This window comes from Coregonus clupeaformis, chromosome 29, assembly GCF_020615455.1.
Source record: "Coregonus clupeaformis isolate EN_2021a chromosome 29, ASM2061545v1, whole genome shotgun sequence".
In the NCBI taxonomy this organism is placed as follows: domain Eukaryota; kingdom Metazoa; phylum Chordata; class Actinopteri; order Salmoniformes; family Salmonidae; genus Coregonus; species Coregonus clupeaformis.
Window position 1 is genome coordinate 21595729 of NC_059220.1, and position 27152 is coordinate 21622880.

The 27152-nt window shown below is 43.4% G+C and overlaps 1 protein-coding gene across 2 annotated transcripts in view; it reads right to left on the minus strand.

Moving 5' to 3' along the window:
- Nucleotides 1–25356, minus strand: part of LOC121544832 (serine/threonine-protein phosphatase 2A 56 kDa regulatory subunit epsilon isoform) — a 48294-nt gene extending 22938 nt beyond the window's left edge. The window contains exons 1-2 of one of the 2 annotated variants that reach the window (XM_041855024.2): nt 24950–25356; nt 19636–19799 (exon numbers count right to left, since the gene is read on the minus strand). In XM_041855024.2, the coding sequence (XP_041710958.1) occupies nt 19636–19792 (157 nt within the window). In that variant the 5' untranslated portion in view covers nt 19793–19799; nt 24950–25356. Of the gene's footprint in view, nt 1–15676; nt 15789–19635; nt 19800–24949 lie in introns of those variants that run through there. The other variant, XM_041855025.2, reaches the window with a different exon arrangement.
- Nucleotides 25357–27152: the final 1796 nt, after the last annotated feature.

Consider the following 27152-nt stretch of genomic DNA (forward strand, 5'->3'; position numbering starts at 1 on the left):
CCGTAGATCCCAGGATAAGAGGACGGTATGACGATATGAAAATCTGGAAACCGCCCAACACTACTGCTGTACACACCTTTTCTATTCATACACTGTCCATGTCTATACACACTATCACACGCCTTCAGAAAGTATTCATACCCCTTGAATTATTCCATATTTTGTTGTTACAGCCTGAATTCAAAATGTATTAAATATATTTTTTCTAACCCATCTACACAAAAATACACCATAACGACAAAGTGAAAACATATGTTTTTTTGAAATCTTTGCAGATATTGAAAATGAAAACACAGAAATCTAATTTACATACAGTAACAGTCAAAAGTTGACACACCTACTGATTCCAGGTTTTTCTTTATTTCTCCTATTTTCTACATTGTAGAACAATAGTGAAGACATCAACTATGAAATAACACAAATGGAATCATGTACTAACCAAAAAAGTGTTAAACAAATCAAAATATATTTGATATGAGATTCTTCAAATAGCCACCCTTTGCCTTGATGACAGCTTTGCACACTCTTGGCATTCTCTCAACCAATTTCATGAGGTAGTCACCTGGAATGCATTTCAATTAACAGGTGTGCCTTGTTAAAAAGTTAATTAGTGGAATTTCTTTCCTCCTTAATGCGTTTGAGCCAATCAGTTGTGTTGTGACACGGTAGTGGTGTATACAGAAGATAGCCCTACTTGGTAACAGACCAAGTCCATATTATGGAAAGAACAGCTCATATAAGCAAAGAGAAACGACAGTCCATCATTACTTTAAGACATGAAGGTCAGTCAATACAGAACATTTCAAGAATTTTGAACGTTTCTTCAAGTGCAGTCGCGAAAAACATCAAGCGCTATGATGAAACTGGCTCTCACGAGGACCGCCACAGGCATGGAAGACCCAGAGTTACCTCTGCTGCAGAGGATAAGTTCATTAGAGTTACCAGCCTCATAAATTGCAGCCCAAATAAATGCTTCACAGAGTTCAAGTAACAGACACAGAGACTGTGTGAATCAGGCCTTCATGGTCGAATTTGCTGCAAAGAAACCAGTACTAAAAGGACACCAATAAGAAGAAGAGAACTGCTTGGGCCAAGAAACACGAGCAATGGACATCAGACCGGCGGAAATTTGTCCTTTGGTCTTAAGTCCAAATTGGAGATTTTTGGTTCCAACCGCTGTGTCTTTGTGAGACGCAGTGTGGGTGAACAGATGATCTCAGCATGTGTATTTCCCACCGTAAAGCATGGAGGAAGAGGTGTTATGGTGTGGGGGTGCTTTGCTTGTGACACTGTCTGTGATTTATTTAGAATTCAAGACACACTTAACCAGCATGGCTACCACAGCATTCTGCAGCGATACGCCAACCCATCTGGTTTGGGCTTAGTGGGACTATCATTTGTTTTTCAACAGGACAATGACCCAACACACCTACAGGCTGTACAAGGGCTATTTTACCAAGAAGGAGAGTGATGGAGTGCTGCATCAGATGACCTGGCCTCCACAATCCACCGACCTCAACCCAATTGAGATGGTTTGGGATGAGTCGGACCGCAGAGTGAAGGAAAAGCAGCCAACAAGTGCTCAGCATATGTGGGAATTCTTGAGGCATGTCTTATTTCGTCAAACCGTAAGCTTTAAGCATCAGACAAGCTCAATACATATAATACATTTTATGGAAACACATAGGGTGTGTCTATTTATGGAAAAACACACGTTAAAAAATGTCAACCAATCGATTGATCGAAAGAAGACTACTTTCGGTCGACCAATATTTTATTTTTATTTTAGTCGGGGACAACCCTGGAATATTTACACTACCAGTCAAAAGTTTGGACACAGCTACTCATTCAAGGGTTTTCTATATTTTTACTATTTTCTACATTGTAGAATAATAGTGAAGACATCAAAACTATGTGCACATATGGAATCATGTAGCAACCAAAAGTGTTAAACAATCAAAATATGTTATATTTGAGATTCTGCAAATAGACACCCTTTGCCTTGACGACAGCTTTGCACACTCTTGGCATTCTCTCAACCAGCTTCACCTGGAATGCTTTTCCAACAGTATTGAAGGAGTTCCCACATAATGTTGGCTGCTTTTCCTTCACTCTGCAGTCCAACTCATCTCAATTGGGTTGAGGTCGGTGGATTGTGGAGGCCAGGTCATCTGATGCAGCACTCCACTCTCCTTCTTGGTCAAATAGCCCTTACACAGCCTGGAGGTGTGCTGGGTCATTGTCCTGTTGAAAAACAAATGATAGTCTCACTAACCCAAACCAGATGGGATGGCGTATTGCTGCAGAATGCTGTGCTAGCCATGCTGGTTAAGTGTGCCTTGAATTCTAAATAAATCACCAACAGCGTCACCAGCAAAGCACCCCCACACCACCTCCTCCATGCTTTACGGTGGGAACCACACATGTGGAGATCTGTTCACCTCCTCTGCGTCTCACAAAGACACGTCGGTTGTAACCAAAAATCTCAAATTTGGACTCCAGACCAAAGGACATATTTCCACCAGTCTAATGTCCATTGCTCGTGTTTCTTGGCCCAAGCAGTTCTCTTCTTATTGGTGTCCTTTAGTAGTGGTTTCTTTGCAGCAATTCGACAATGAAGGCCTGATTCATACAGTCCCCTCTGAACAGTTGATGTTGAGATGGGTCTGTTACTTGAACTCTGAAGAATTTATTTGGGCTGCAATTTCTGAGGTTGGTAACTCAAATGACCTTATCCTCTGCAGCAGAGGTAACTCTGGATCTTCCTTTCCTGTGGTGGTCCTCATGAGAGCCAGTTATCATAGCGCTTGATGGTTTTTGCGACTGCACTTCTTGCCATAATATGGACTTGGTCTTTTACCAAATAGGGCTATATTCTGTATACCAACCCTACCTTGTCACAACACAAATGATTGGCAAAAACACATTAAGGAGGAAAGAAATTCCACAAGGCACACCTGTTAATTGAAATGCATTCCAGGTGACTACCTCATGAAGCTGGTTAAGTGAATGCCAAGAGTGTGCAAAGCTGTCATCAAGGCAAAGGGTGGCTATTTGAAGAATCTCAAATATATTTTGATTTGTTTAACACTTGTTTGGTTACTACATGATTCCATATGTGTCATTTCATAGTTTTGATGTCTTCACTATTATTCTACAATGTAAAAGAAAAAATCGTAAAAATAAAGAAAAACCCTTGAATGAGGAGGTGTGTCCAAACTTTTGATTGGTAGTGTATGTTTTCCAGTTTCTTGAGATACTTTGCAAATGCAACTTATTGCTATGTGAAAACTGAAACGGTTTATTCATTATTTTTACCTTTTAGTAGACACTGTTATCCAGAGCAACTTACAGTAGTGAGTGCATACATTTGCATCCTGGTCCTACATTTTTGTACTGGTGCCCCATGGGATTCGAACCCACAACTCTAACATTGCAAGCGCCATGCTCTATCAACTGAGCCACATCATCCCAAACCGCTTGATTTCTCAATGTACTCAATTACATTGTTTTTCTTATTGGTGATCGGAAGTCTACAGGTACTAACCTAGATTACCATTTACATTGCGGTTTGTAAGGATGGTGAATTAATACTGCACAAACAGTGGTTGTTTTCCATGTTATTTGATCAAGAAAATGATGTGGATGTTTTTGGTCTTTGACCATAACGTTCCACCTTTTGATGTAGATGTTTGAGGACAGGGTTTGGTTCTTTCTGGATTCTATTGGAATGATGATCGCAGAGAAAGGGACAGGGCAACAACTCTTACAATTCCAACTACAGTGAGGGAAAAAGTATTTGATCCCCTGCTGATTTTGTACATTTGCCCACTGACAAAGAAATGATCAGTCTATAATTTTAATGGTAGGTTTATTTGAACAGTGAGAGACAGAATAACAACAAACCAATCCAGAAAAACACATGTCAAAAATGTTATACATTGATTTGCTTTTTAATGAGGGAAACAAGTATTTGACCCCCTCTCAATCAGAAAGATTTCTGGCTCCCAGGTGTCTTTTATACAGGTAACGAACTGAGATTAAGAGCACACTCTTAAAGGGAGTGCTCCTAATCTCAGCTTGTTACCTGTATAAAAGACACCTGTCCACAGAAGCAATCAATCAATCCGATTCCAAACTCTCCACCATTGCCAAGACCAAAGAGCTCTCCAAGGATGTCAGGGACAAGATTGTAGACCTACACAAGGCTGGAATGGGCTACAAGACCATCGCCAAGCAGCTTGGTGAGAAGGTGACAACAGTTGGTGCGATTATTCGCAAATGGAAGAAACACAAAAGAACTGTCAATCTCCCTCGGCCTGGGGCTCCATGCAAGATCTCACCTCGTGGAGTTGCAATGATCATGAGAACGGTGAGGAATCAGCCCAGAACTACACGGGAGGATCTTGTCAATGATCTCAAGGCAGCTGGGACCATAGTCACCAAGAAAACAATTGGTAACACACTACGCCGTGAAGGACTGAAATCCTGCAGCACCCGCAAGGTCCCCCTGCTCAAGAAAGCACATATACATCAACGTCTGAAGTTTGCCAATGAACATCTGATTGATTCAGAGGAGAACTGGGTGAATGTGTTGTGGTCAGATGAGACCATAATGGAGCTCTTTGGCATCAACTCAACTCGCCGTGTTTGGAGGAGAACAAATGCTTCCTATGACCCCAAGAACACCATCCCCACCGTCAAACATGGAGGTGGAAACATTATGCTTTGGGGGTGTTTTTCTGCAAAGGGGACAGGACAACTTCACCGCATCAAAGGGACGATGGACAGGGCCATGTACTGTCAAATCTTGGGTGAGAACCTCCTTCCCTCAGCCAGGGCATTGAAAATGGGTCTTGGATGGGTATTCCAGCATGACAATGACCCAAAACACATGGCCAAGGCAACAAAGGAGTGGCTCAAGAAGAAGCACATTAAGGTCCTGGAGTGGCCTAGCCAGTCTCCAGACCTTAATCCCATAGAAAATCTGTGGAGGGAGCTGAAGGTCTGAGTTGCTAAACGTCAGCCTCGAAACCTTAATGACTTGGAGAAGATCTGCAAAGAGGAGTGGGACAAAATCCCTCCTGAGATGTGTGCAAAACTGGTGGCCAACTACAAGAAACGTCTGACCTCTGTGATTGCCAACAAGGGTTTTGCCACCAAGTACTAAGTCATGTTTTGCAGAGGGGTCAAATACTTATTTCCCTCATTAAAATGCAAATCAATTTATAACATTTTTGACATGCGTTTTTCTGGATTTTTTTGTTTGTTATTCTGTCTCTCACTGTTCAAATAAACCTACCATTAAAATTAGACTGATCATTTCTTTGTCAGTGGGCAAATGTACAAAATCAGCAGGGGATCAAATACTTTTTTCCCCTCACTGTATATGTGTGTGTGTGTGTGTGTGTATATATATATGCACATACATATATACAGGTGAAGTCAGAATTTTACATACACTTAGGTTGGAGTCATTACAACTTGTTTTTCAACCACTCCACAAATGTCTTGTTAACAAACTTTAGTTTTGGCATGTCGGTTAGGACATCTAATTAGTGCATGACACAAGTCATTTTTCCAACAATTGTTTACAGACAGATTATTTCACTTATCACAATTCCAGTGGGTCAGAAGTTTACATACACTAAGTTGACTGTGCCTTTAAACAGCTTTGAAAATTCCAGAAAATGATGTCATAGCTTTAGAAGCTTCTGATAGGCTAATTGACATCATTTGAGTCAATTGGAGGTGTACCTGTGGATGTATTTCAAGGCCTACTTTCAAACTCAGTGCAACTTTGCTTGACATCATGGGAAAATCACAGGAAATCAGCCAAGACCTCAGAAAAAAAATTGTAGACCTCCACAAGTCTGGTGTATCCTTGGGAGCAATTTCCAAATGCCTGAAGGTACCACGTTCATCTGTACAAACAATATTACGCAAGTATAAACACCATTGGACCACGCAACCGCCAAACCGCTCAGGAAGGAGACGCATTCTGTCTCCTAGAGATGAACGTGCTTTGGTGCGAAAAGTGCTATCAATCGCAGAACAACAGCAAAGGACCTTCTGAAGATACTGGAGGAAACTGGTACAAAAGTATCTGTATCCACAGTAAAACAAGTCCTATTTCGACACAACCTGAAAGGCCGCTCAGCAAGGAAGAAGCCACTGCTCCAAAACCGCCATAAAAAAGACTACGGTTTGCTACTGCTCATGGGGACAAAGATCGTACTTTTTGGAGAAATGTCCTCTGGTCTGATGAAACAAAAATAGAACTGTTTGGCCATAATGACCATCGTTATGTTGAGGGAAAAGGGGGGCGCTTGCAAGCTGAAGAACCATCCCAAGCGTGAAGCACAGGGGTGGCAGCATCATGCTGTGGGGGTGCTTTGCTGCAGGAGGGACTGGTGCACTTCACAAAATAGATGGCATCATGAGGAAGGAAAATTATGTGGATATATTGAAGCAACATCTCAAGACATCAGTCAGGAAGTTAAAGCTCGGTCACAAATGGGTCTTCCAAATGGACGATGACCCCAAGCATACTTCCAAAGTTGTGACAAAATGGCTTAAGGACAACAAAGTCAAGGTATTGGAGTGGCCATCACAAAGCCCTGACCTCAATCCTATAGAAAATGTGTGGGCAGAACTGAAAAAGTGTGTGCGAGCAAGGAGGCCTACAAACCTGACTCAGTTACACCAGCTCTGTCAGGAGGAATGGGCAAAATTTCCCCGAACTTATTGTGGGAAGCTTGTGGAAGGCTACCCGAAACATTTGACCCAAGTTAAACAATTTAAAGACAATGCTACCAAATACTAATTGAGTGTATGTAAACTTCTGACCCACTGGGAATGTGATGAAAGAAATAAAAGCTGAAATAAATCATTCGACTATTTTTCTGTCATTTTACATTCTTAAAATAAAGTGGTGATCCTAACTGACCTAAAACTGGGAATTTTTACTAGGATTAAATGTCAGGAATTGTGAAAAACTGAGTTTAAATGTATTTGGCTAAGGTGTATGTAAACCTCCGACTTCAACTGTACCTTTTTTAACCTGACTAAAAAAATATGGGTTAAACAGAGACCTGCAGGCTAAGAAAACCTAGAAGCAAAGGCAGCATTTTGGCTTCACAGTAGATTACAACGGCGATGGAAAGAGCATTGTGGATAAAATGCTAACAGTATGCCGCCACTGCTCAACGAGAATAGCTTATGCAGAGTGGTGCGGGTAGCTTGTTGTCGGCCAATCACAAGTCATCAACGCGGCATTACAGTCAGAGCCGCCGGGTGCGGCAAAGCAAGTTAGGAGATTATCTAATCAATGGAAAATGGAATTAAAAGTTAAATGAGAAGGATACGCTACAACGACCAAGAGGTAGGCTGCTACTTAATAATCTGAATGGAGGAGTTATTTGTAATTGTAGGACAAGAATAAAGTGCATGCAGCCTCAATTAGCCTAGCTAGCTAACTTAGCTAAGTAGCTTCTCTCAGTTTGATGCAGTCAAGACGTCCTACGTAATCATATTGATGATAAATAACCTAGCTATGACAAGCTAGAAGTTAGTCTACTAGCACGAGTCGGCTTGGCATGGTTGATTGCTGTCTGGTTAATAAAGGAGCTAACAAATTGACTTTTCTGCTTCTTCCCTCACCTCGGATCAGACTGGTTCTGGATCCGACCAGGTCTACACAGAACTGGTCTAGTTGTCCTCGGGTACCTTTGGAGCGGGTCTCTATATTTAAAAATGTTTTTATGCATATTGGGAAAGCCCCAGGTCCATTTTGGAAGGACCCATGAAGACATCTAGTTGAGAGGCCCAACATAAGAATCCCTGTCACAACAGACAATGCCAGGAACATTGTGAATGCTGTAACAGAAGCTGGACTTTGGCCACAAATAGGGTGCTTTTTAGTCTTTTGCCAAATAAACAAAAATTAACTACAGTAACTTTTGGCATGTCATTTTCCCGCTGTACCATAACTGAACCCCAAAACCGCTATACGTACTTAACCGTGGGTTTGGTGAACCGTTACACCCCTATTGGAAGTACTGTACAGACAGAGTGCTCAATAGTAGGCTACTGTAACTGTGAGGCCATCCCTGCAAATAAACGACCAGCAGTGTTACAGTCGAGTGATGCTAAATGACAGTGAGTTGAAATTCACATGGAAGTAACGCAAATGGACACTTTGCCAAGCGCAGGTCTTAAGACCCAAACCATGCACTTGCCGTTTGTTTTACCACTTAAAAATCCCATCATCCCTTGAGTTTACTCCGAATGTAGCCAACTATTCTTAGTGGCCACCGTTTTGCAACGGTAAGTGATTTTAGTGGAAATCCAGGAAGTGAGTGTAGGTATAGGGTAACGGTTATGTCCCTCAGAGCATCAGACACACACGTCTCTCTCACACACGCACGCAGACACGGACGCACAGAGACACAAAGTCCGCCTGCATGCTTGTCTAAGGGGAAAACCCGGGCCACTCTATAAAAGCACTGAGTGTGTGACTGGCCGGTCAGGCTTGAGTTACAGCTGCAGGAGAGAGTGAGCAGCTCCAACAGATGGGCTCAGCAGGTGACCAGGCCAACACTGTGCCAGAGACTGAGGGTCGATATGTACTGTATGTATACGCAGGGAGGTAGACCATCACAACAACACCGCCACACAGAGTCTCCATCGTCTCGGAGCTGTAGATAAGACAACCAGCCAGGTAAGGGTCAGGGAGATGTGTTTGAGTGAGGGGATAGTGCCGGAGTCTCGTCAAGTGGAAACACAACCAACTCTGAACCACACATCCCCTTTGCAACAGGGTTTCAATTCTCACCTGAGCCCTTCCTGTCTGTGTGCCCCTTTGAAGTATTTTCAGTTATTTGCCCATCTATGTGTTCTCATATGGCAGATTCCCTGAAGTATCATTTTGAACTATATTGTCAATCATTGACTGGTGTAATCGTCCTATGCAAATTATGCTCTCCACTATGGTAACACTATATGACCGGTCAAGATCATTTGTTTTAACTTAGGCCATTGAAAGCATCTGAGACATTGTAACGCTACTGTTCTAATAAAAATCATATCACCTATTAGTAGAGTGGCGAGCAGTCTCTGCGTGCCTAAAACAATACATTTTACTGCACCTTAGGGTTAAGCGGTATACCGTATTTTACGATAGACCGGTATTGATGCACGGACCGGTTTGGGTGTTTGGTTTGTTAAGTGATATGCCGTGTGTAACGTCCATTTTTATAGTTTAGAGTCATCTCTCTCCACTCACTCTCTCTTGCTCTCTCCATGCCGCTTTCCACACAGACCTAGCCCCACGCCCTGTCACTCAAGGAGCGCATTTCTTGTTCCTCGACCACGACACACTTGTGTTCAGTTTGCAATGGTCAATGCAGCACATGCAACAATGTTGATGGCAACAATGCCGTTTTCACTTTGCTTCTTAATATAAATCCACTTGCGTTCTATAAATTACACTTTTACCTTGTGTTTCTTACATCTGCAAAAGGCTAGTTGGGCCTAAATCGTGTTAGCCGCTAATGCTAATTGCTAGCTAGTTAGCTAATAAATGTACTGAGTCAGAGCAAACGTAACTAGCTATACAGTGAGGGAAAAAGTATTTGATCCCTTGCTGATTTTGTACGTTTGCCCACTGACAAAGAAATGATCAGTCTATAATTTGAATGGTAGGTTTATTTGAACAGTGAGAGACAGAAAAACAACAAAAAAATCCAGAAAAACGCATGTCAAAAATGTTATAAAATCATTTGCATTTTAATGAGGGAAATAAGTACACTGCTCAAAAAAATAAAGGGAACACTTAAACAACACATCCTAGATCTGAATGAATGAAATAATCTTATTAAATACTTTTCTTTACATAGTTGAATGTGCTGACAACAAAATCACACAAAAATGATCAATGGAAATCAAATGTATCAACCCTAGGAGGTCTGGATTTGGAGTCACCCTCAAAATTAAAAGTGGAAAACCACACTACAGGCTGATCCAACTTTGATGTAATGTCCTTAAAACAAGTCAAAATGAGGCTCAGTAGTGTGTGTGGCCTCCACGTGCCTGTATGACCTCCCTACAATGCCTGGGCATGCTACTGATGAGGTGGCGGATGGTCTCCTGAGGGATCTCCTCCCAGACCTGGACTAAAGCATCCGCCAACTCCTGGACAGTCTGTGGTGCAACGTGGCGTTGGTGGATGGAGCGAGACATGATGTCCCAGATGTGCTCAATTGGATTCAGGTCTGGGGAATGGGCGGGCCAGTCCATAGCATCAATGCCTTCCTCTTGCAGGAACTGCTGACACACTCCAGCCACATGAGGTCTAGCATTGTCTTGCATTAGGAGGAAGCCAGGGCCAACCGCACCAGCATATGGTCTCACAAGGGGTCTGAGGATCTCATCTCGGTACCTAATGGCAGTCAGGCTACCTCTGGCGAGCACATGGAGGGCTGTGCAGCCCCCCAAATAAATGCCACCCCACACCATGACTGACCCACCGCCAAACCGGTCATGCTGGAGGATGTTGCAGGCAGCAAAACGTTCTCCACAGCATCTCCAGACTGTCACGTCTGTCACGTGCTCAATGTGAACCTGCTTTCATCTGTGAAGAGCACAGGGCGCCAGTGGCAAATTTGCCAATCTTGGTGTTCTCTGGCAAATGCCAAAAGTCCTGCACAGTGTTGGGCTGTAAGCACAACCCCCACCTGTGGATGTCGTGCCCTCATACCACCCTCATGGAGTCTGTTTCTGACCGTTTGAGCAGACACATGCACATTTGTGGCCTGCTGGAGGTCATTTTGCAGGGCTCTGGCAGTGCTCCTCCTGCTCCTCCTTGCACAAAGGCGGAGGTAGCGGTCCTGCTGCTGGGTTGTTGCCCTCCTACGGCCTCCTCCACGTCTCCTGATGTACTGGCCTGTCTCCTGGTAGCGCCTCCATGGTCTGGACACTACGCTGACAGACACAGCAAACCCTCTTGCCACAGCTCGCATTGATGTGCCATCCTGGACGAGCTGCACTACCTGAGCCATTTGTGTGGGTTGTAGACTCCGTCTCATGCTACCATTAGAGTGAAAGCACCGCCAGCATTCAAAAGTGACCAAAACATCAGCCAGGAAGCATAGGAACTGAGAAGTGGTCTGTGGTCACCACCTGCAAAACCAGTCCTTTATTGGGGGTGTCTTGCTAATTGCCTATAATTACCACCTGTTGTCTATTCCATTTGCACAACAGCATGTGAAATTTATTGTCAGTGTTGCTTCCTAAGTTTGATTTCACAGAAGTGTGATTGACTTGGAGTTACATTGTGTTGTTTAAGTGTTCCCTATATTTTTTTGAGCAGTGTATTTGACCCCCTCTCAATCAGAAAGATTTCTGGCTCCCAGGTGACTTTTATACAGGTAACGAGCTGAGATTAGGAGCACACTCTTAAAGGGAGTGCTCCTAATCTCAGCTTGTTACCTGTATAAAAGACACCTGTCCACAGAAGCAATCAATCAATCCGATTCCAAACTCTCCACCATGGCCAAGACCAAAGAGCTCTCCAAGGATGTCAGGGACAAGATTGTAGACCTACACAAGGCTGGAATGGGCTACAAGACCATCGCCAAGCAGCTTGGTGAGAAGGTGACAACAGTTGGTGCGATTATTCGCAAATGGAAGAAACACAAAAGAACTGTCAATCTCCCTCGGCCTGGGGCTCCTTGCAAGATCTCACCTCATGGAGTTGCAATGATCATGAGAACGGTGAGGAATCAGCCCAGAACTACACGGGAGGATCTTGTCAATGATCTCAAGGCAGCTGGGACCATAGTCACCAAGAAAACAATTGGTAACACACTATGCCGTGAAGGACTGAAATCCTGCAGCGTCCGCAAGGTCCCCCTGCTCAAGAAAGCACATATACAGGGCCGTCTGAAGTTTGCCAATGAACATCTGATTGATTCAGAGGAGAACTGGGTGAAAGTGTTGTGGTCAGATGAGACCAAAATCGAGCTCTTTGGCATCAACTCAACTCGCCGTGTTTGGAGGAGGAGGAATGCTGCCTATGACCCCAAGAACACCATCCTCACCGTCAAACATGGAGGTGGAAACATTATGCTTTGGGGGTGTTTTTCTGCTAAGGGGACAGGACAACTTCACCACATCAAAGGGACGATGGACGGGGCCATGTACCGTCAAATCTTGGGTGAGAACCTCCTTCCCTCAGCCAGGGCATTGAAAATGGGTTGTGGATGGGTATTCCAGCATGACAATGACCCAAAACACACGACAAAGGCAACAAAGGAGTGGCTCAAGAAGAAGCACATTAAGGTCCTGGAGTGCCTAGCCAGTCTCCAGACCTTAATCCCATAAATCTGTGGAGGGAGCTGAAGGTTCGAGTTGCCAAACGTCAGCCTCGAAACCTTAATGACTTGGAGAAGATCTGCAAAGAAGAGTGGAACAAAATCCCTCCTGAGATGTGTGCAAACCTGGTGGCCAACTACAAGAAACGTCTGACCTCTGATTGCCAACAAGGGTTTTGCCACCAAGTACTAAGTCATGTTTTGCAGAGGGGTAAAATACTTATTTCCCTAATTAAAATGCAAATCAATTTATAACATTTTTTACATGTGTTTTTCTTGATTTTTGTTGTTGTTATTCTATCTCTCACTGTTCAAATAAACCTACCATTAAAATTATAGACTGATCATGTCTTTGTCAGTGGGAAAACATACAAAATCAGCAGGGGATCAAATACTTTTTTCCCCTCACTGTACAGCCTGATAATACTAGTGATCTAGTGACCTAAATCAGTATGCAGTATGTTGTTTGTGCAATAGTATCTTCTAAATCAAAGAGGAATACGCAAAGCATGAATATGTTAGCTACATGAAGTAGCTAAGAGAAAACATTCAATGTAGCCTAAGATTATAGGGTCCCCTAGGAAACACAACACTTTTGTTCCTACCGTGTCACAATAACACCTGGCATTTTCATTCGTCGTCATGTCAAACACTATATTCAAAGTGGCCACTATTATATTCTAACTATAGAATTTGAATAATCATTCTATTTCCATGATTCCAACAGTTCACCGAAGTGTTTTGCTCTAAATTGCAAGTCAAATCACAATTGCAACATTTTGTTAAAAATAAGGCCTAGATTGTTTGCCCATATTGTGCAGCTCTACGTGGCAGTGTGGAAATTACCTCAAATGAGTGCAGGAAATGCAGAAATTGATCAAAACATTTTAAGTTTAATTGAACAGTACAAAACATTCAGAACGGAGAAAGACCCATTGAAATCACTTAGAATGTATGTGTTGCCACCCTAGGGTCATGCACTACTCATAAAGCAAATGTCAAACTTTTATTATTAAAAAAGATAAAATACCGTCCATTAAAATACCATGATATTATATTTTGTCCATATCGTCCAGCCCTACTGCACCTATCCGGTGTACGTGATGACTTTTTATCTCCTTTCAAAAGGCACTGTGGGTAATCTGGGGCTGTCCACACAAACGCTCCCTTCACACACAGGGTCAGGTGAGAGGGCCAGCATGCTCAGGGAAATCACATAGCAAGCATTCCACCAGCCATAGGCACCACACTATGCCCTTAACAAGCACAACTCTGAAAACACCTGCAAGCAGCAGCCCTGACAACAGTCTGCTGCCTGGCTACCACAACATCCTCTGGCAGACAGACAGCCAACAGGAGAGGAAGGTTGCTGTGTGGCAAACAGAGAAGCTACTGCCCATCCACAGTACTATTCACCTCTACACCAGCACTCCCTAGAGATGCTTACTTCATAGGCAGCTCCACCTTTCTCCTATGTCCCACTTCAAAGCTCAGTCAAAACCTATTTTGATCTTTCCATTCTCCATCCCCTCTCTCTACTACAGCCTATTAAACCATGTCCCCATGCCATTACCACTCCATTTACAGTGGGGAAAAAAAGTATTTAGTCAGCCACCAATTGTGCAAGTTCCCCACTTAAAAAGATTAGAGAGGCCTGTAATTTTCATCATATGTACACGTCAACTATGACAGACAAAATGAGAAAAAAAAATCCAGAAGATCACATTGTAGGATTTTTAATGAATTGATTTGCAAATTATGGTGGAAAATAAGTATTTGGTCACCTACAAACAAGCAAGATTTCTGGCTCTCACAGACCTGTAACTTCTTCTTTAAGAGGCTCCTCTGTCCTCCAGTCGTTACCTGTATTAATGGCACCTGTTTGAACTTGTTATCAGTATAAAAGACACCTGTCCACAACCTCAAACAGTCACACTCCAATCTCCACTATGGCCAAGACCAAAGAGCTGTCAAAGGACACCAGGAACAAAATTGTAGACCTGCACCAGGCTGGGAAGACAGAATCTGCAATAGGTAAGCAGCTTGGTTTGAAGAAATCAACTGTGGGAGCAAATATTAGGAAATGGAAGACATACAAGACCACTGATAATCTCCCCTCGATCTGGGGCTCCACGCAAAATCTCACCCCGTGGGGTCAAAATGATCACAAGAACGGTGAGCAAAAATCCCAGAACCACACGGGGGGACCTAGTGAATGACCTGCAGAGAGCTGGGACCAAAGTAACAAAGCCTACCATCAGTAACACATTACGCCGCCAGGGACTCAAATCCTGCAATGCCAGTACATGTCCAGGCCCGTCTGAAGTTTGCAAGAGTACATCCAGAAGAGGATTGGGAGAATGTCATATGGTCAGATGAAACCAAAATATAACTTTTTGGTAAAAACTCAACTCGTCGTGTTTGGAGGACATAGAATGCTGAGTTGCATCCAAAGAACACCATACCTACTGTGAAGCATGGGGGTGGAAACATCATGCTTTGGGGCTGTTTTTCTGCAAAGGGACCAGGACGACTGATCCGTGTAAAGGAAAGAATGAATGGGGCCATGTATCGTGAGATTTTGAGTGAAAACCTCCTTCCATCAGCAAGGGCATTGAAGATGAAACGTGGCTGGGTCTTTCAGCATGACAATGATCCCAAACACACCGCCCGGGCAACGAAGGAGTGGCTTCGTAAGAAGCATTTCAAGGTCCTGGAGTGGCCTAGCCAGTCTCCAGATCTCAACCCCATAGAAAATCTTTGGAGGGAGTTGAAAGTCCGTGTTGCCCAGCGACAGCCCCAAAACATCACTGCTCTAGAGGAGATCTGCATGGAGGAATGGGCCAAAATACCAGCAACAGTGTGTGAAAACCTTGTGAAGACTTACAGAAAACGTTTGACCTGTGTCATTGCCAACAAAGGGTATATAACAAAGTATTGAGAAACTTTTGTTATTGACCAAATACTTATTTTCCACCATAATATGCAAATAAATTCATTAAAAATCATACAATGTGATTTTCTGGATTTTTTTTCCTGATTTTGTCTGTCATATTTGACGTGTACCTATGATGAAAATTACAGGCCTCTCTCATCTTTTTAAGTGGGAGAACTTGCACAATTGGTGGCTGACTAAATACTTTTTTTCCCCACTGTATATATTCTCTCCACTCAGCCCCACAGACAGACAGACCAGCATAGCACTGCTAGCCAAGCCTTAGAGAGGGCCCCTAGTAGGCCAACTATAACGCTCCCCTACCCCCAGCAGCACCACAGACACTCACTCAATCAGGTTTCCTTACCGCTGTAGAGTCCACCAGCCCCAAAAATGGTCACAAAATGTATCAAATCATGATTGTGTAAAAAAATATATATATATGTTGTAGTGGGCCCATGCTGCCCTGTGCTGCTTTTTTGGAGCAAGTGGGACTGGAAGTCGAAAGAAACACCTCGTGGATCAGGTTACCCCTGAGGGGAGGGCGTGGAGGGGAGCAGGGGGAGAGGGGGCGGGCTCTACGGCCAGTGCTGTACACCCACCCCACCTTTCACCATGTCCCAGTCTTCATTCTATTTCTGCTTCCCTCTTTTTTTTTTTTTTTTATTCTGCTCACGAGGTCAGTGACAGAGATCCATCTTACAAAAAACACAGAGACATGGTCCTAAAAACAGCTCTTTTCCTTAATGGTCCCAATGCAGACTTTAAAAAAATCTCAATATCAAATAATTTCTGGGTAACAATGAAGTACCTTACTGTGATTGTTTTCAATTAAAAATTGTCAAAAAGAAACAAAATTAGCTTCTTAGCAAAGAGCAATTTCTCAAGCAAGAATTTAGCTAGGACATGTCAGTGGTCTGTGTGGGGAGGGGACAACAGAAAACTTGTCAGAGAGGTTTGGAACTCTTTCTTATTGGTCTATTAACCAAGGCAGCCCCATCAAAAACAGGCTGAAATTTCAGGTGGTCTTTTCAAACAGCTCTTACACTAAAAAGGGCATTATCATCATTTCCACAATTTCACAGTATTATCCCAACCTCATAGTGTGGAAATATATATAAAACACAGGAAAATCAAGTTTGACTGCACTGGGCCTTTAACGTTGGCATCACTCCACCAATATGTCAGTAAACAGAAGAAAGAGAAATTCTCCACTCCATCTAGTAGATGTGGAAGGAGGGGAAAGGGTTTGCCCTGACCTGGCCAAGTGTTGGAAACTCCTCTTCCTCCCTCTGCCATGGAGCATTAGGACACACTAATCCTTTCTCCAGGCGCCATGCCAGACTCATACTAGTCCTTCTTTCTCTGTCACTATCACCATCCCTCTAACTCTGTGTGGAGGCTCTTAAAGAACTGCCACAACAAAACTCCTGACTTGCACACTGAAGGAGGCATCCATGCAGGCCTGGTACAACTAACTGCAACACAACATCTAGGAATAAAAAGTTTCCCTTGTTGAGGCCATAGGCTCTGCAGCCTAGCAAATAAAAATGTATATTTGTATCATTGTTTATATGGAGTGAATCTTTCAATAAAATGCAAAAGAACTGAAACAAACTGAATCAACATCGGAGGTTCAGATATAGTTCCAGGAAAACCATATAATTTCCCTGGCTGTGACTAGCAGGCGAAGTCTGATAGGCCTCCCTCCCAGTCTCACAACTCTCCGGAGTACATACTAAAGCAATCTTCCTGATGGGTCAAAGGTCAGTCAGTGGATGATTGATGAGGGTGTGTGGCGGCGCAGCGTGGAGGGACGAGGCATCAACAGTCGCCACCACCTAGTTGGATAGAATAACCCCAGGCCCTGCAGCTCAGCTAACAGGCCATTACACACACCTCCTCACAGCCAGTCAACAGCCACTTCCCCTCATGGTTTACATGGTCCCAGACCTGACTACAACGCTTTGAAAATGCATCCTTCCTTCCTCTACTCCTTGTAAGTGTTCCAAGTGTGCACTGACCTAACATAAATGGATAGGTGAAATCAAAAGGGTTTAACAACGCTTTCATCAATCCAGTCATGTCAGATCTATGATCACTTCATAGGATGGAGGAAGGTAGATACCATTTCAATGTATTTAGGCTCTGCGTTTCACTGTGGTGGTGTGCTCGTCCCCTTAACTGGGCCAGCTCTAAAGGCTATGATATGAGACACTTCCAGCAAGTTACTCCTGGTGTGCTCCTTTGAGGAGTTATATAGGGCCCCGTGTAGCTCAGTTGGTAGAGCATGGCGCTTGCAACGCCAGGGTTGTGGGTTCGTTTCCCACAGGGGGCCAGTATGAAAAAATTAAATAATAATGTATGCACTCACTAAGTCGCTCTGGATAAGAGCGTCTGCTAAATGACTAAAATGTCAATATAATGGAGGTGTCACTAAAATGGAACCAGATATATTTATATTAAATAAAAAAACTCACGCAAAGATGACAATCTTTCCGTTTAATAATTTTTAATTATTGTGGCCAATATGATGAGAAAAATCACAGTATGTCAGATCAGATTTGCACCTTTATCATGCAGGTGTTTATATAAGGACATGGAGGGTATAAATTAAGTGTATAAAACGTTAGGAACCCCTGCTCTTTCCTTGACGTAGACTGACCATGTGAAAGCTATGATCCCTTATTAAGGTCACTTGTTAAATCCAATTCAAATCAGTGTAAATGAAGGGGAGGAGACAGGTTAAAGAAGGATTTTTAAGCCTTGAGACAATTCAGACAGGCTGAATGGGCAAGTTAAAAATATAAGTGCCTTTGAATGGGGTATGGTAATAGGTGTCAGGCGCACCGGTTTGAGTGTGTCAAGAACTGCAACGCTGCTGGGTTTTTCATGCTCAACAGTTTCTCGTGTGTATCAAGAATGGTCCACCAAAAGCACATCCAGCCAACTTGACACAACTGTGGGAAGCATTGGAGTCTACATGGGCCAGCATCCCTGTAGAACGCTTTCGACACTTTGTCTAGTCCATACCCTGACGAATTGAGGCTGTTCTGAGGGCAAAAGGGGGTGCAACTCAATATTAGGAAGCTGTTCCTAATGTTTTGTACACAGTGTATAGTGCACACAGGGCACTGTAGTGCTGCCCAACCCTATCATCATCCTCATCATCATCACGGGCCTGAATGCAGAGCAGAGTCAGGCACACAAGGAGAACATATGAGCGTGACTGGGCATAGTGTCATTCTGACTAACAGGACATCAACAGGAGACCACTACCCACCCGGTCCTCATTAGAGAGAGGAGAGGACATAACCTGTGAGGCCTGCACCCTGCTCGCCCAGAGCTCTGCCATGTTCTGCAGCTGCACTGGCTGGTAATGGTGACAACAAAGCCAGGTAAGCATACTAGAGGGTGGCCCTGAGTGGAGGAGAGTGAGGTGAGGCCACACCTAATGGGGCACTGGCGTAGCAAACACAACCTCAAGAGGGAGGGACACACCCAGGCTGCTAAAGGAGGCTGAGGTTGAGGCCGAAGGGGGCGGGCTGGGCTCTGTTTCCTGTTGGGCTGCATTCCGCACGTCGCTCTCTAGTCTCACGTTCTCTCTACTAACCTGTATAGAGCCAGGCCTGCAGGAGAGAAGGACTGACCTGCCTGTGAATCAGCAGGCTTCCTCCCTGTCTGGGCATGCAGGTCACACAGGGAAGGGATCACTGCTGCTACCTCACTTTCCAAACAAGGTGTATGAATTGAGGAGCAAACAGAAGGACAGGAGATTCAGCAACACTTGGAGGACAATGGAATTCAATAAAATTGTATTTATTGCTGGAAGTAGAACCAATGCGTTTTGGCCTTCATCTGCGTTTTTACAGAAATAAAAAATAAAAACAACAGGTTTTCTGCCCCATTCTGTTTTATTTCTGTAAAAACCCTGATTAAGGCCAAAAGCCAAAACGCGTTGGTTCTACTTTCAGCAATAAAATATGTTATTGAATTCCATTGTCATGCAGATCACACACAAACAATAGCATGCATACACACTGACGTATACGCTGCACGAGCATCGAGGGACTATAAAAACACGCTCGCTCACTCACACACTGGGATTGGCCCAGGCTTTCATGAAGAGCGGAGCAGGGAGAAGTGATGAGCAGGAACTAGGCTGACATCTCTCTGCTCTCTTCCCAACATGCTGGTATTGACATTGACTACTAAGCACACTCCCACATCACAGGTCAGCATTACAGTTATGATGTTGGGTTGAGTGGAGGGTTAGGAGTAGAGACTATGTAAGTAGAGTTGAGGTAGTTAATATTAAATCCTTACCCTTGAGCAGGGGCAAGGGCGTGAGCTCGATGGGTTTGCCCTGAGACCGGAATTGGGACGAACTCTGCGATCGCTTCTGCTTGGCCTTCCTGACAGACTTCCGTGAAAATCCGTCCACTTTGTCCACAGATGGAGGTGTGGTGGCTGCCGAGGACATAGCCCTGCTGTAGAAGGGGAGACAAGGACAGGTCTCAGCTTAACGTCTAGCCACAACACACACAAACACAAGACAGTGCAGACACTGCCGAGAGGAAGCTAAGGAAATGTCCAGTGATGTGTGTGCTGCTGATTATGCCTCATAGCCATTGATTAGGAGCCCCTGGAGAGGAAGCCGGAAAGTCACACTGTACACAACCAACCGCCTGCTCACAAACAGTCATAAGAGGTGAATACCAACTGTACTGAACTACAACTAAACCGAAAGGCGCGTATGTGCCACTTTTTATCCACCAATTAAGGCACACACAGAGTCCATGTGTGTAAGAAGAAGAAACCCACAGTTTAGCAGAGTGAGGGACGGCACTGACAGAAGGTGTGCAGAAGGGTTAACACAAGAATGCATCTATCAGGTCAAATTCATCCAATGTCTCTAATGCATTATAACTGGTCAAGGGCCAGGCAGAGGGAGACAGAATACCAGACATAGTAAAGACACTCAGCCCTGAACCTAGACACACAATCATGTCATAAATCATGTCATGTAGCCTGCCCTGAGGTTGTGGGTGGCATTGTTAGCTATGGCTTCATCAGCCTGTTCACTGATCCAAGGGTGAAATATAGTTCATTAGAAGGTCGTAAGTCTCGTTGCTGCTTACCTGCATAGCCCTGCAGGTCTGTGTTACCATGGCAAAAACAAAAAAAATCTAGAAAGCACAAATTCTTCCCTTTCCCCAGAAAACTATTGTGATAGTTTGCCATTCAAAACTGGACAGGCCCATTCAAATATTATACAAAGTGAGTCCCTGGAGCCAGAGAACATGCTACAAAAGCCTTATCACAGAGTATCATGAAAACACAACAAAACGCCATGCAAATGGCATCACCACCTGCACACATGCAGTGGAGACAAAGGCGCTGCATGGTCAATCCGACGTCTACATTGGCAGTGCAGCATTTACAGCGATGCGGCCTCTGCAGAAATAAGGGCATTCATACTTCAAGTGCTTCGCGGAACAGCGCTGTTGAGCAGAGCTGTTGTCAAGAAAGTGAGTTTGTGTTTATACAGGACCTCCCGCCCCCACCTACCGTCAACCAATCATGTCAATGCAGAGCTATACAGAGCCCTCCGCATTGTTACAACATTTTGTAGGCACACAGCGATGCAGTAGGGAGCTCAATTTGGCCTCTGCATGCCTCCGGAAGCTCCGCGATTGAGTCACACCCTCCATATGAAGCCTCCGACCACATTTTCGGATCAAGCATAAATTAGCTTTTAGGCTACAGACAATGTAAACCCAAGCACACAGAGGTGCATGCTATTACACAGCACACTCACCTGTGCACAGTAGCACTAGAGTCCACACATATCACCATCAGCCCTTAGTACTCACTCACTGACTGACCAAACAAACAACCAACCACAAGCCCTAATGGTTGAGGAACGGGTGCTGCTGCTGCTACACTAGGGACAGTGCTGGTCGGGCATACGGCACAGCACAAAGCCATTCCCCTCTCATGCCTCTTACATAAGAGACCAGATGACATCCACACAGGCTGGGGGGGATTAAAGAAATAGGGAGATCAAACAGAGAGAGAGCATCTCTACAGGAAGTCAACAAATATCAGAAGGCCCAAGGCACCTCTTATTACTAGCCAGGGAGCTGGAGAGAAGAACAAACGACAAACAGAAAATAAACAGACGGATGAAAACACTAAAGAACATAGGAGAGAAAGGATGGACAGAAATTATGAAGGGATTAAGCAGATGTGCCATACTGCAAATTCCCTACGCAACATCCCCTCATCATAGGTCAGACCTGCTTACCTGCATAGCCTCGCAGGACTGTTACAATGGCAAACAAAACCTAAATCTAGAAAGCACAAACCCTCTTTCCCCAGAAAACCATTGTGATAACTTGCCATTCAAAACGACTAAAATGGTTTAATCGTAATGCTGCATTAAAAATGAGGATAGGTGTTAGCCTACTACTTTATAAGACAGTAGTCCGGACTTGTGCCAAAGTGCCTTCAACTTTTCCTAGTAACAAATACATTCTGAATCATGAGGGGGGGTGTTCCTCATCAATTTACACACAATAGCCCATAATGACTAAGCAAAAACAGGTTTTTAGTAATTTCTGCGAATGTATTAAATAAAAAACTTAAATATGACATTTACATAAGTATTCAGACCCGTCACTCAGTACTGTGTTGAAGCACCTTTGGCATGGATTACAGCCTCAAGTCTTCTTGGGTATGACGCTACAAGCTTGGCACACCTGTATTTGGGGAGTTTCTCCCATTCTTCTCTGCAGATCCTCTCAACCTCTGTCAGGTTGGATGGGGAGCGTCGCTGCACAGCTATTTTCAGGTCTCTCCAGAGATGTTGGCTCAGTCAGGGCTCTGGCTGGGCCACTCAAGGACATTCAGAGACTAGTCCCGAAGCCACTCCTGCGTTGTCTTGGCTGTGTGCTTAGGGTCGTTGTCCTGTTGGAAGGTGAACCTTCACCACAGTCTGAGGTCCTGAGCGCTCTGGAGCAGGTTTTCATCAAGGGTCTCTCTGCACTTTTCTCCGTTCATCTTTCCCTCGATCCTGACTAGTCTCCCAATCCCTGCCGCTGAAAAACATCCCCACAGCATGATGCTGCCACCACCACCATGCTTCACCGTTGGGATGGTGCCAGGTTTCCTCCAGACATGACGCTTGGCATTCAGGCCAAAGAGTTCAATCTTGGCTTCATCAGACCAAAGAATCTTGTTTCTCATGGTCAGAGTCTTTAGGTGCCTTTTGGCAAACTCCAAGTGGGCTGTCATGTGCATTTTACTGAGGAGTGGCTCCGTCTGGCCACTATACCATAAAGGCCTGATTGGTGGAGTGCTGCAGAGATGGTTTTCCTTCTCTAAGGTTCTCCCATCTCCACAGAGGAACTCTAGAGCTCTGTCAGAGTGACCATCGGGTTCTTGGTCACATCCCTGACCAAAGGCCCTTCTCTCCCTGATTGCTCAGTTTGGCCGGGCGGCCAGCTCTAGGAAGAGTCTTGGTGGTTCCAAACTTCCTCCATTTAATAATAATGGAGGTCACTCTGTTCTTGGGGACCTTCAATGCTTCAGACAATTTTTGGTACCCTTTCCCAGATCTGTGCCTCGACACAATCCTGTCTCTGAGCTCTACGGACAATTCCTTTGACCTCATGGCTTGGTTTTTGCTCTGACATGCACTGTCAACTGTGGGACCTTATATAGACAGGTGTGTGCCTTTCCAAATCATGTCCAATCAATTGAAATTACCACAGATGGACTCCAATCAAGTTGTAGAAACAGCTCAAGGATGATCAATGGAAACAGGATGCACCTGAGCTCAATTTCGAGTCTCATAGCAAAGGGTCTGAATACTTTTGTAAACACTATTTCCGGAGGGTTTTTATTATAAATTGGCAAGAACTTCTAAAAACCTGTTTTTGCTTTGTCATTATGGGGTATTGTGTGTAGATTGATGAGGGAAAAAAGTTCATTAATCAATTTTAGAATAAGGCTGTAATGTAACAATGTGGAAAATGTCAAGGGGTCTGAATACTTTCCGAATGCACTGTAAGATGATGACGCTGTCAGTTCTGGATAGTCTATAACAATTGTACATTGCACATCATAAAACAAGGCAATCCCACAATGCACCAAGCCCATGCTGACAGGTGCCCAGAGAAGGCTGATAAGGTGGGGAACAGTGACTTGGGCTATATTAAAGGCACATGGGCCCTCACTCCCATCATAAATACAGGGGACTTTGGATGCTAGGTTATCTTGACTGGAACGTGACTCTTACCTTGCTCATTGTGACATTCAAAACTCTTGAGAATGAGCAGGTGAGACACGCTGCTAAATGTGTGTACACAGGCACGCTCATTCACACACAGGAGACACACACCTTGTGCGTCCACTCCAGTAAGATTGGCAGAATGCTTAGATCACAATCATTTGCACCTATAGGATAGTGACATGATGGTGAATAAGACTAACAGCACACATTGGAGCTCAACATCATCATTCCAAATGGAAAGGCTCAGAAGAGTCACAGTACTACCCAGCCAAACTATTTGCAATGTAGGATTGATGAGATTGACTCTGAACCTGACATTCTGGGCGAGCCTCCACAAGAACAAATAGATTAACGTAAACGTTATGCACATCTATGAAACCTTTGGTTAGCCCACATACGTTAACCATGATTGTTGATTCAAATGCACTGATACATATGACAATGGGTAAACAAACTAACTATAAATCAAACAAATACATGTAGTTAGCTATATCTAACATTTCTGTCTGAGGAACATTTCTTATTTCATATGGACCTGAAAACCTATGCTAATCCATAAATTATACATCTCGAAGATAGAAGCTAGTTAGCTAGGTTAGGTAACTAGCTACCGACCTTTGTTGAGACATTCTGTCACACCGATACAATGCCAATGTAGTTAACTAGCTAGTATTGGTGTAGTGACTAGCACCTAGTTGGTGTCGGGCCTAACTAGTTAGCTCGCCATTATGCTTGACATTGCGATTAGCAAGCACGTCAAGTAGTTAGTGATCGCACATCAGATACTTTCACAGTAACTGGTGCGCTAGCTAGTTACAGCAGTAGCCATCCGATATTTTCACCAAAAACAAACCTCCTCTTCAGTGTTTTTACCGTTAACTAGCTCTATTAGCAATACAATTTTTATCTTAACATAATATTATTTCATACTGGTAATGTTGGTAGTTATATTGGCAAAATATAAGATGGTCGTTAATGGCTAGTAACGACAGAAAATTAACTAGCTAACGGTTAGCTTTGATGCTGGGTCGTTCGCTACTAGCTAACATTAGCTACCTAGCTAGCTACATTAGCTAGCTATATAGTCAGCCAGTCAGAGGCTAGCGAGTTACGTTAACGTTACAGGAATACGTGGTTAGTGTGTGTTAAATAGATATCTAGGAAGCTAGTTAACGTTGCAAAAAAAATATTTATTCTGACATCAAGTTGTGTAAACGAGCTGAACATTAATCCCACACATCTCTCGATATGGACGCAAACTAGCTACTAATGCTAACTGGCTAGAATCACACGTAGGTACCCAGAAACAAGCTATATGCAAAATGAGCCGTAACGTTTTACCTTGATCCTCTGTTGTCCGGAACGAATACTGTGGCAAGTTGTTATCCTCTATTAGACGATATTAAACTAAAATGCTTCCAATCGCGTACAAGTAGCCTCTCCAAGTAGCGGCAAAACAGCAGAAAAGCTATCTTGGCCTTTTTTTTTTTTTTTTTTGACAGACAAACCCACGAGTGCCTTTTACCTTCTAACGAAATAATCCTCTGAGTCCCATTAATAACAAAATTCGGATGTATAAAAATATTAAGTGGAGTCAATCACATTCCCTATTTATGAAAGAAATCACTTGTTTACACCAGATCTGTTTTCTTTTTTCCTTCTCTTGCTGTAGACAGTGTTTAATCTGGGGAAATATATTTTCACCCTTTTGTCAATATTACTGGGCTGAGTCCATGGCTCACATAACAGAGATACAACCAACCATCAAGCTCGGTTTGTCTCTATAGACGATGGTGATTGGTTTGTTCGAAGGATGGGGTTGGATATTCGATAACGTCCATCATTGCGCGAACCGAGACGCTCCTAGAGATGAATAAAAACAGGTAGGTTGAAGAGTATGGGACTAGGAAGGAGATTGGGTTAAAGACGAGGTGGAATTTTATACCTCAGTGGGAGGGGAATCCTCCCCGTATGGCATGAAGCTAAACCTGTCAAGGCCCAACCCTGGTTTACCGTTCATCCCCACTGAAGGTTGGTCTTGAACGAGCAAGGACTAGCTACTTCTCTTGGTTTCCCATTAATTATATTATTTAAAAGAGCACATCAACATTAAGGATAGGAGGCGAGGATTTACAACAACAGCTGGCACTATTTATGCACTGATATTTTTTCAGGAAAAATATAATACAGCAATAGTACGGATAAGAATAATAGCCCAAAACGGATGGATGGAAATCAGAAAAATAAATCAGGAAGAAAAAATAATTATATATATATATATATATATATATATATACACACACACATACATACACACACACACACACACAAGCATTTGTTATCGGAGTTGATTTTCAACAGTGACATACTGTGTAGTAGCTATAGTATTCAAAATATCTAAACAATATCAAAACAAGTGCATATTGTTTTAAACAATTTTTCTTTAATTACCTTGATTTTACAACTCAAGTATAAAAAAAAAAAGTAATCAATTAAATAGAAACTTTGGCACACCACAGGAAGCAGCTGGCACACAGTAAACCTAATGAATGGGAGCTCATCTCTGCCCTGAAGACTTTGAAATTTAACCCCTATTAAAGGGATACTTAGGGATTTTGGCAATGAAGCCCTTTATCTATTTCCCCAGAGTCAGATGAACTCATGGATACCATTTTTAAATTGAGTGTTAATTCCTTTAACACTCAATTTGTCTCAGGACTGCATGTGAGGGGACATATGCAGCCTGGTCTCAGACTAGACATAGCATAGTAAACGTAAATCCGGGACGTTCAAATTAGTATATGTTACATTTGGTATGGTTATTTAAGACAGATGGTTACTTAAGGCTTAAGGCAAAACCAAAAGTAGGGTGGTTGGTCGATCAGGGTGGGTGGTATAACCCAAAGGTTGCGAGTTCAAATCTCATCATGGGTAACTTGAGCATTTTAGCAACTTTTCAACTACTCACAAATGTTTTGCTACTTTGCAACTACTTAGCATGTTAGCTAACCCTTCCCCTAACCCTTTTAGCTAACCCTTCCCCTAACCTTAACCCATAAGAGTCGAAACCCTTTCTAAGCTGGGGGAGGGGCTCTACTAAGCTATATGGAATTGTTTTAAGAAGGTCATACAAAGGATAATTTTGCTATTCGATTTAGAATTGTAATAATATATATTAAATGTTTTATTTGGCCTTACTGCTATTAGCCCATACAAAACGCATTGAATAACAGATTCACTACATGGAACAAATCCAAAGGAAGTTTGTTCTGAAGTGTCTGTTTTTAACCCCTTATTTTTGGCACTAAACAGTCTCCATATTTACTTCCATTCATTTTTTCAACTGATACCGGGGGACTCAGACAAGGCTTGTGGGGCCTGTGGGCGTCCTAGAGCAAAACAATGTACGTGTTTGTAAGAGTCGTTTTTCCATAGAGGGGTCATAATAGTTAGTAGGCCAAACCGTTCGGATGCTACAGACGCTTTTGTGAGAAGACCGATTTATGGGATGTCTCATGGTCTGATAAACACAGCTCTAGCTCTG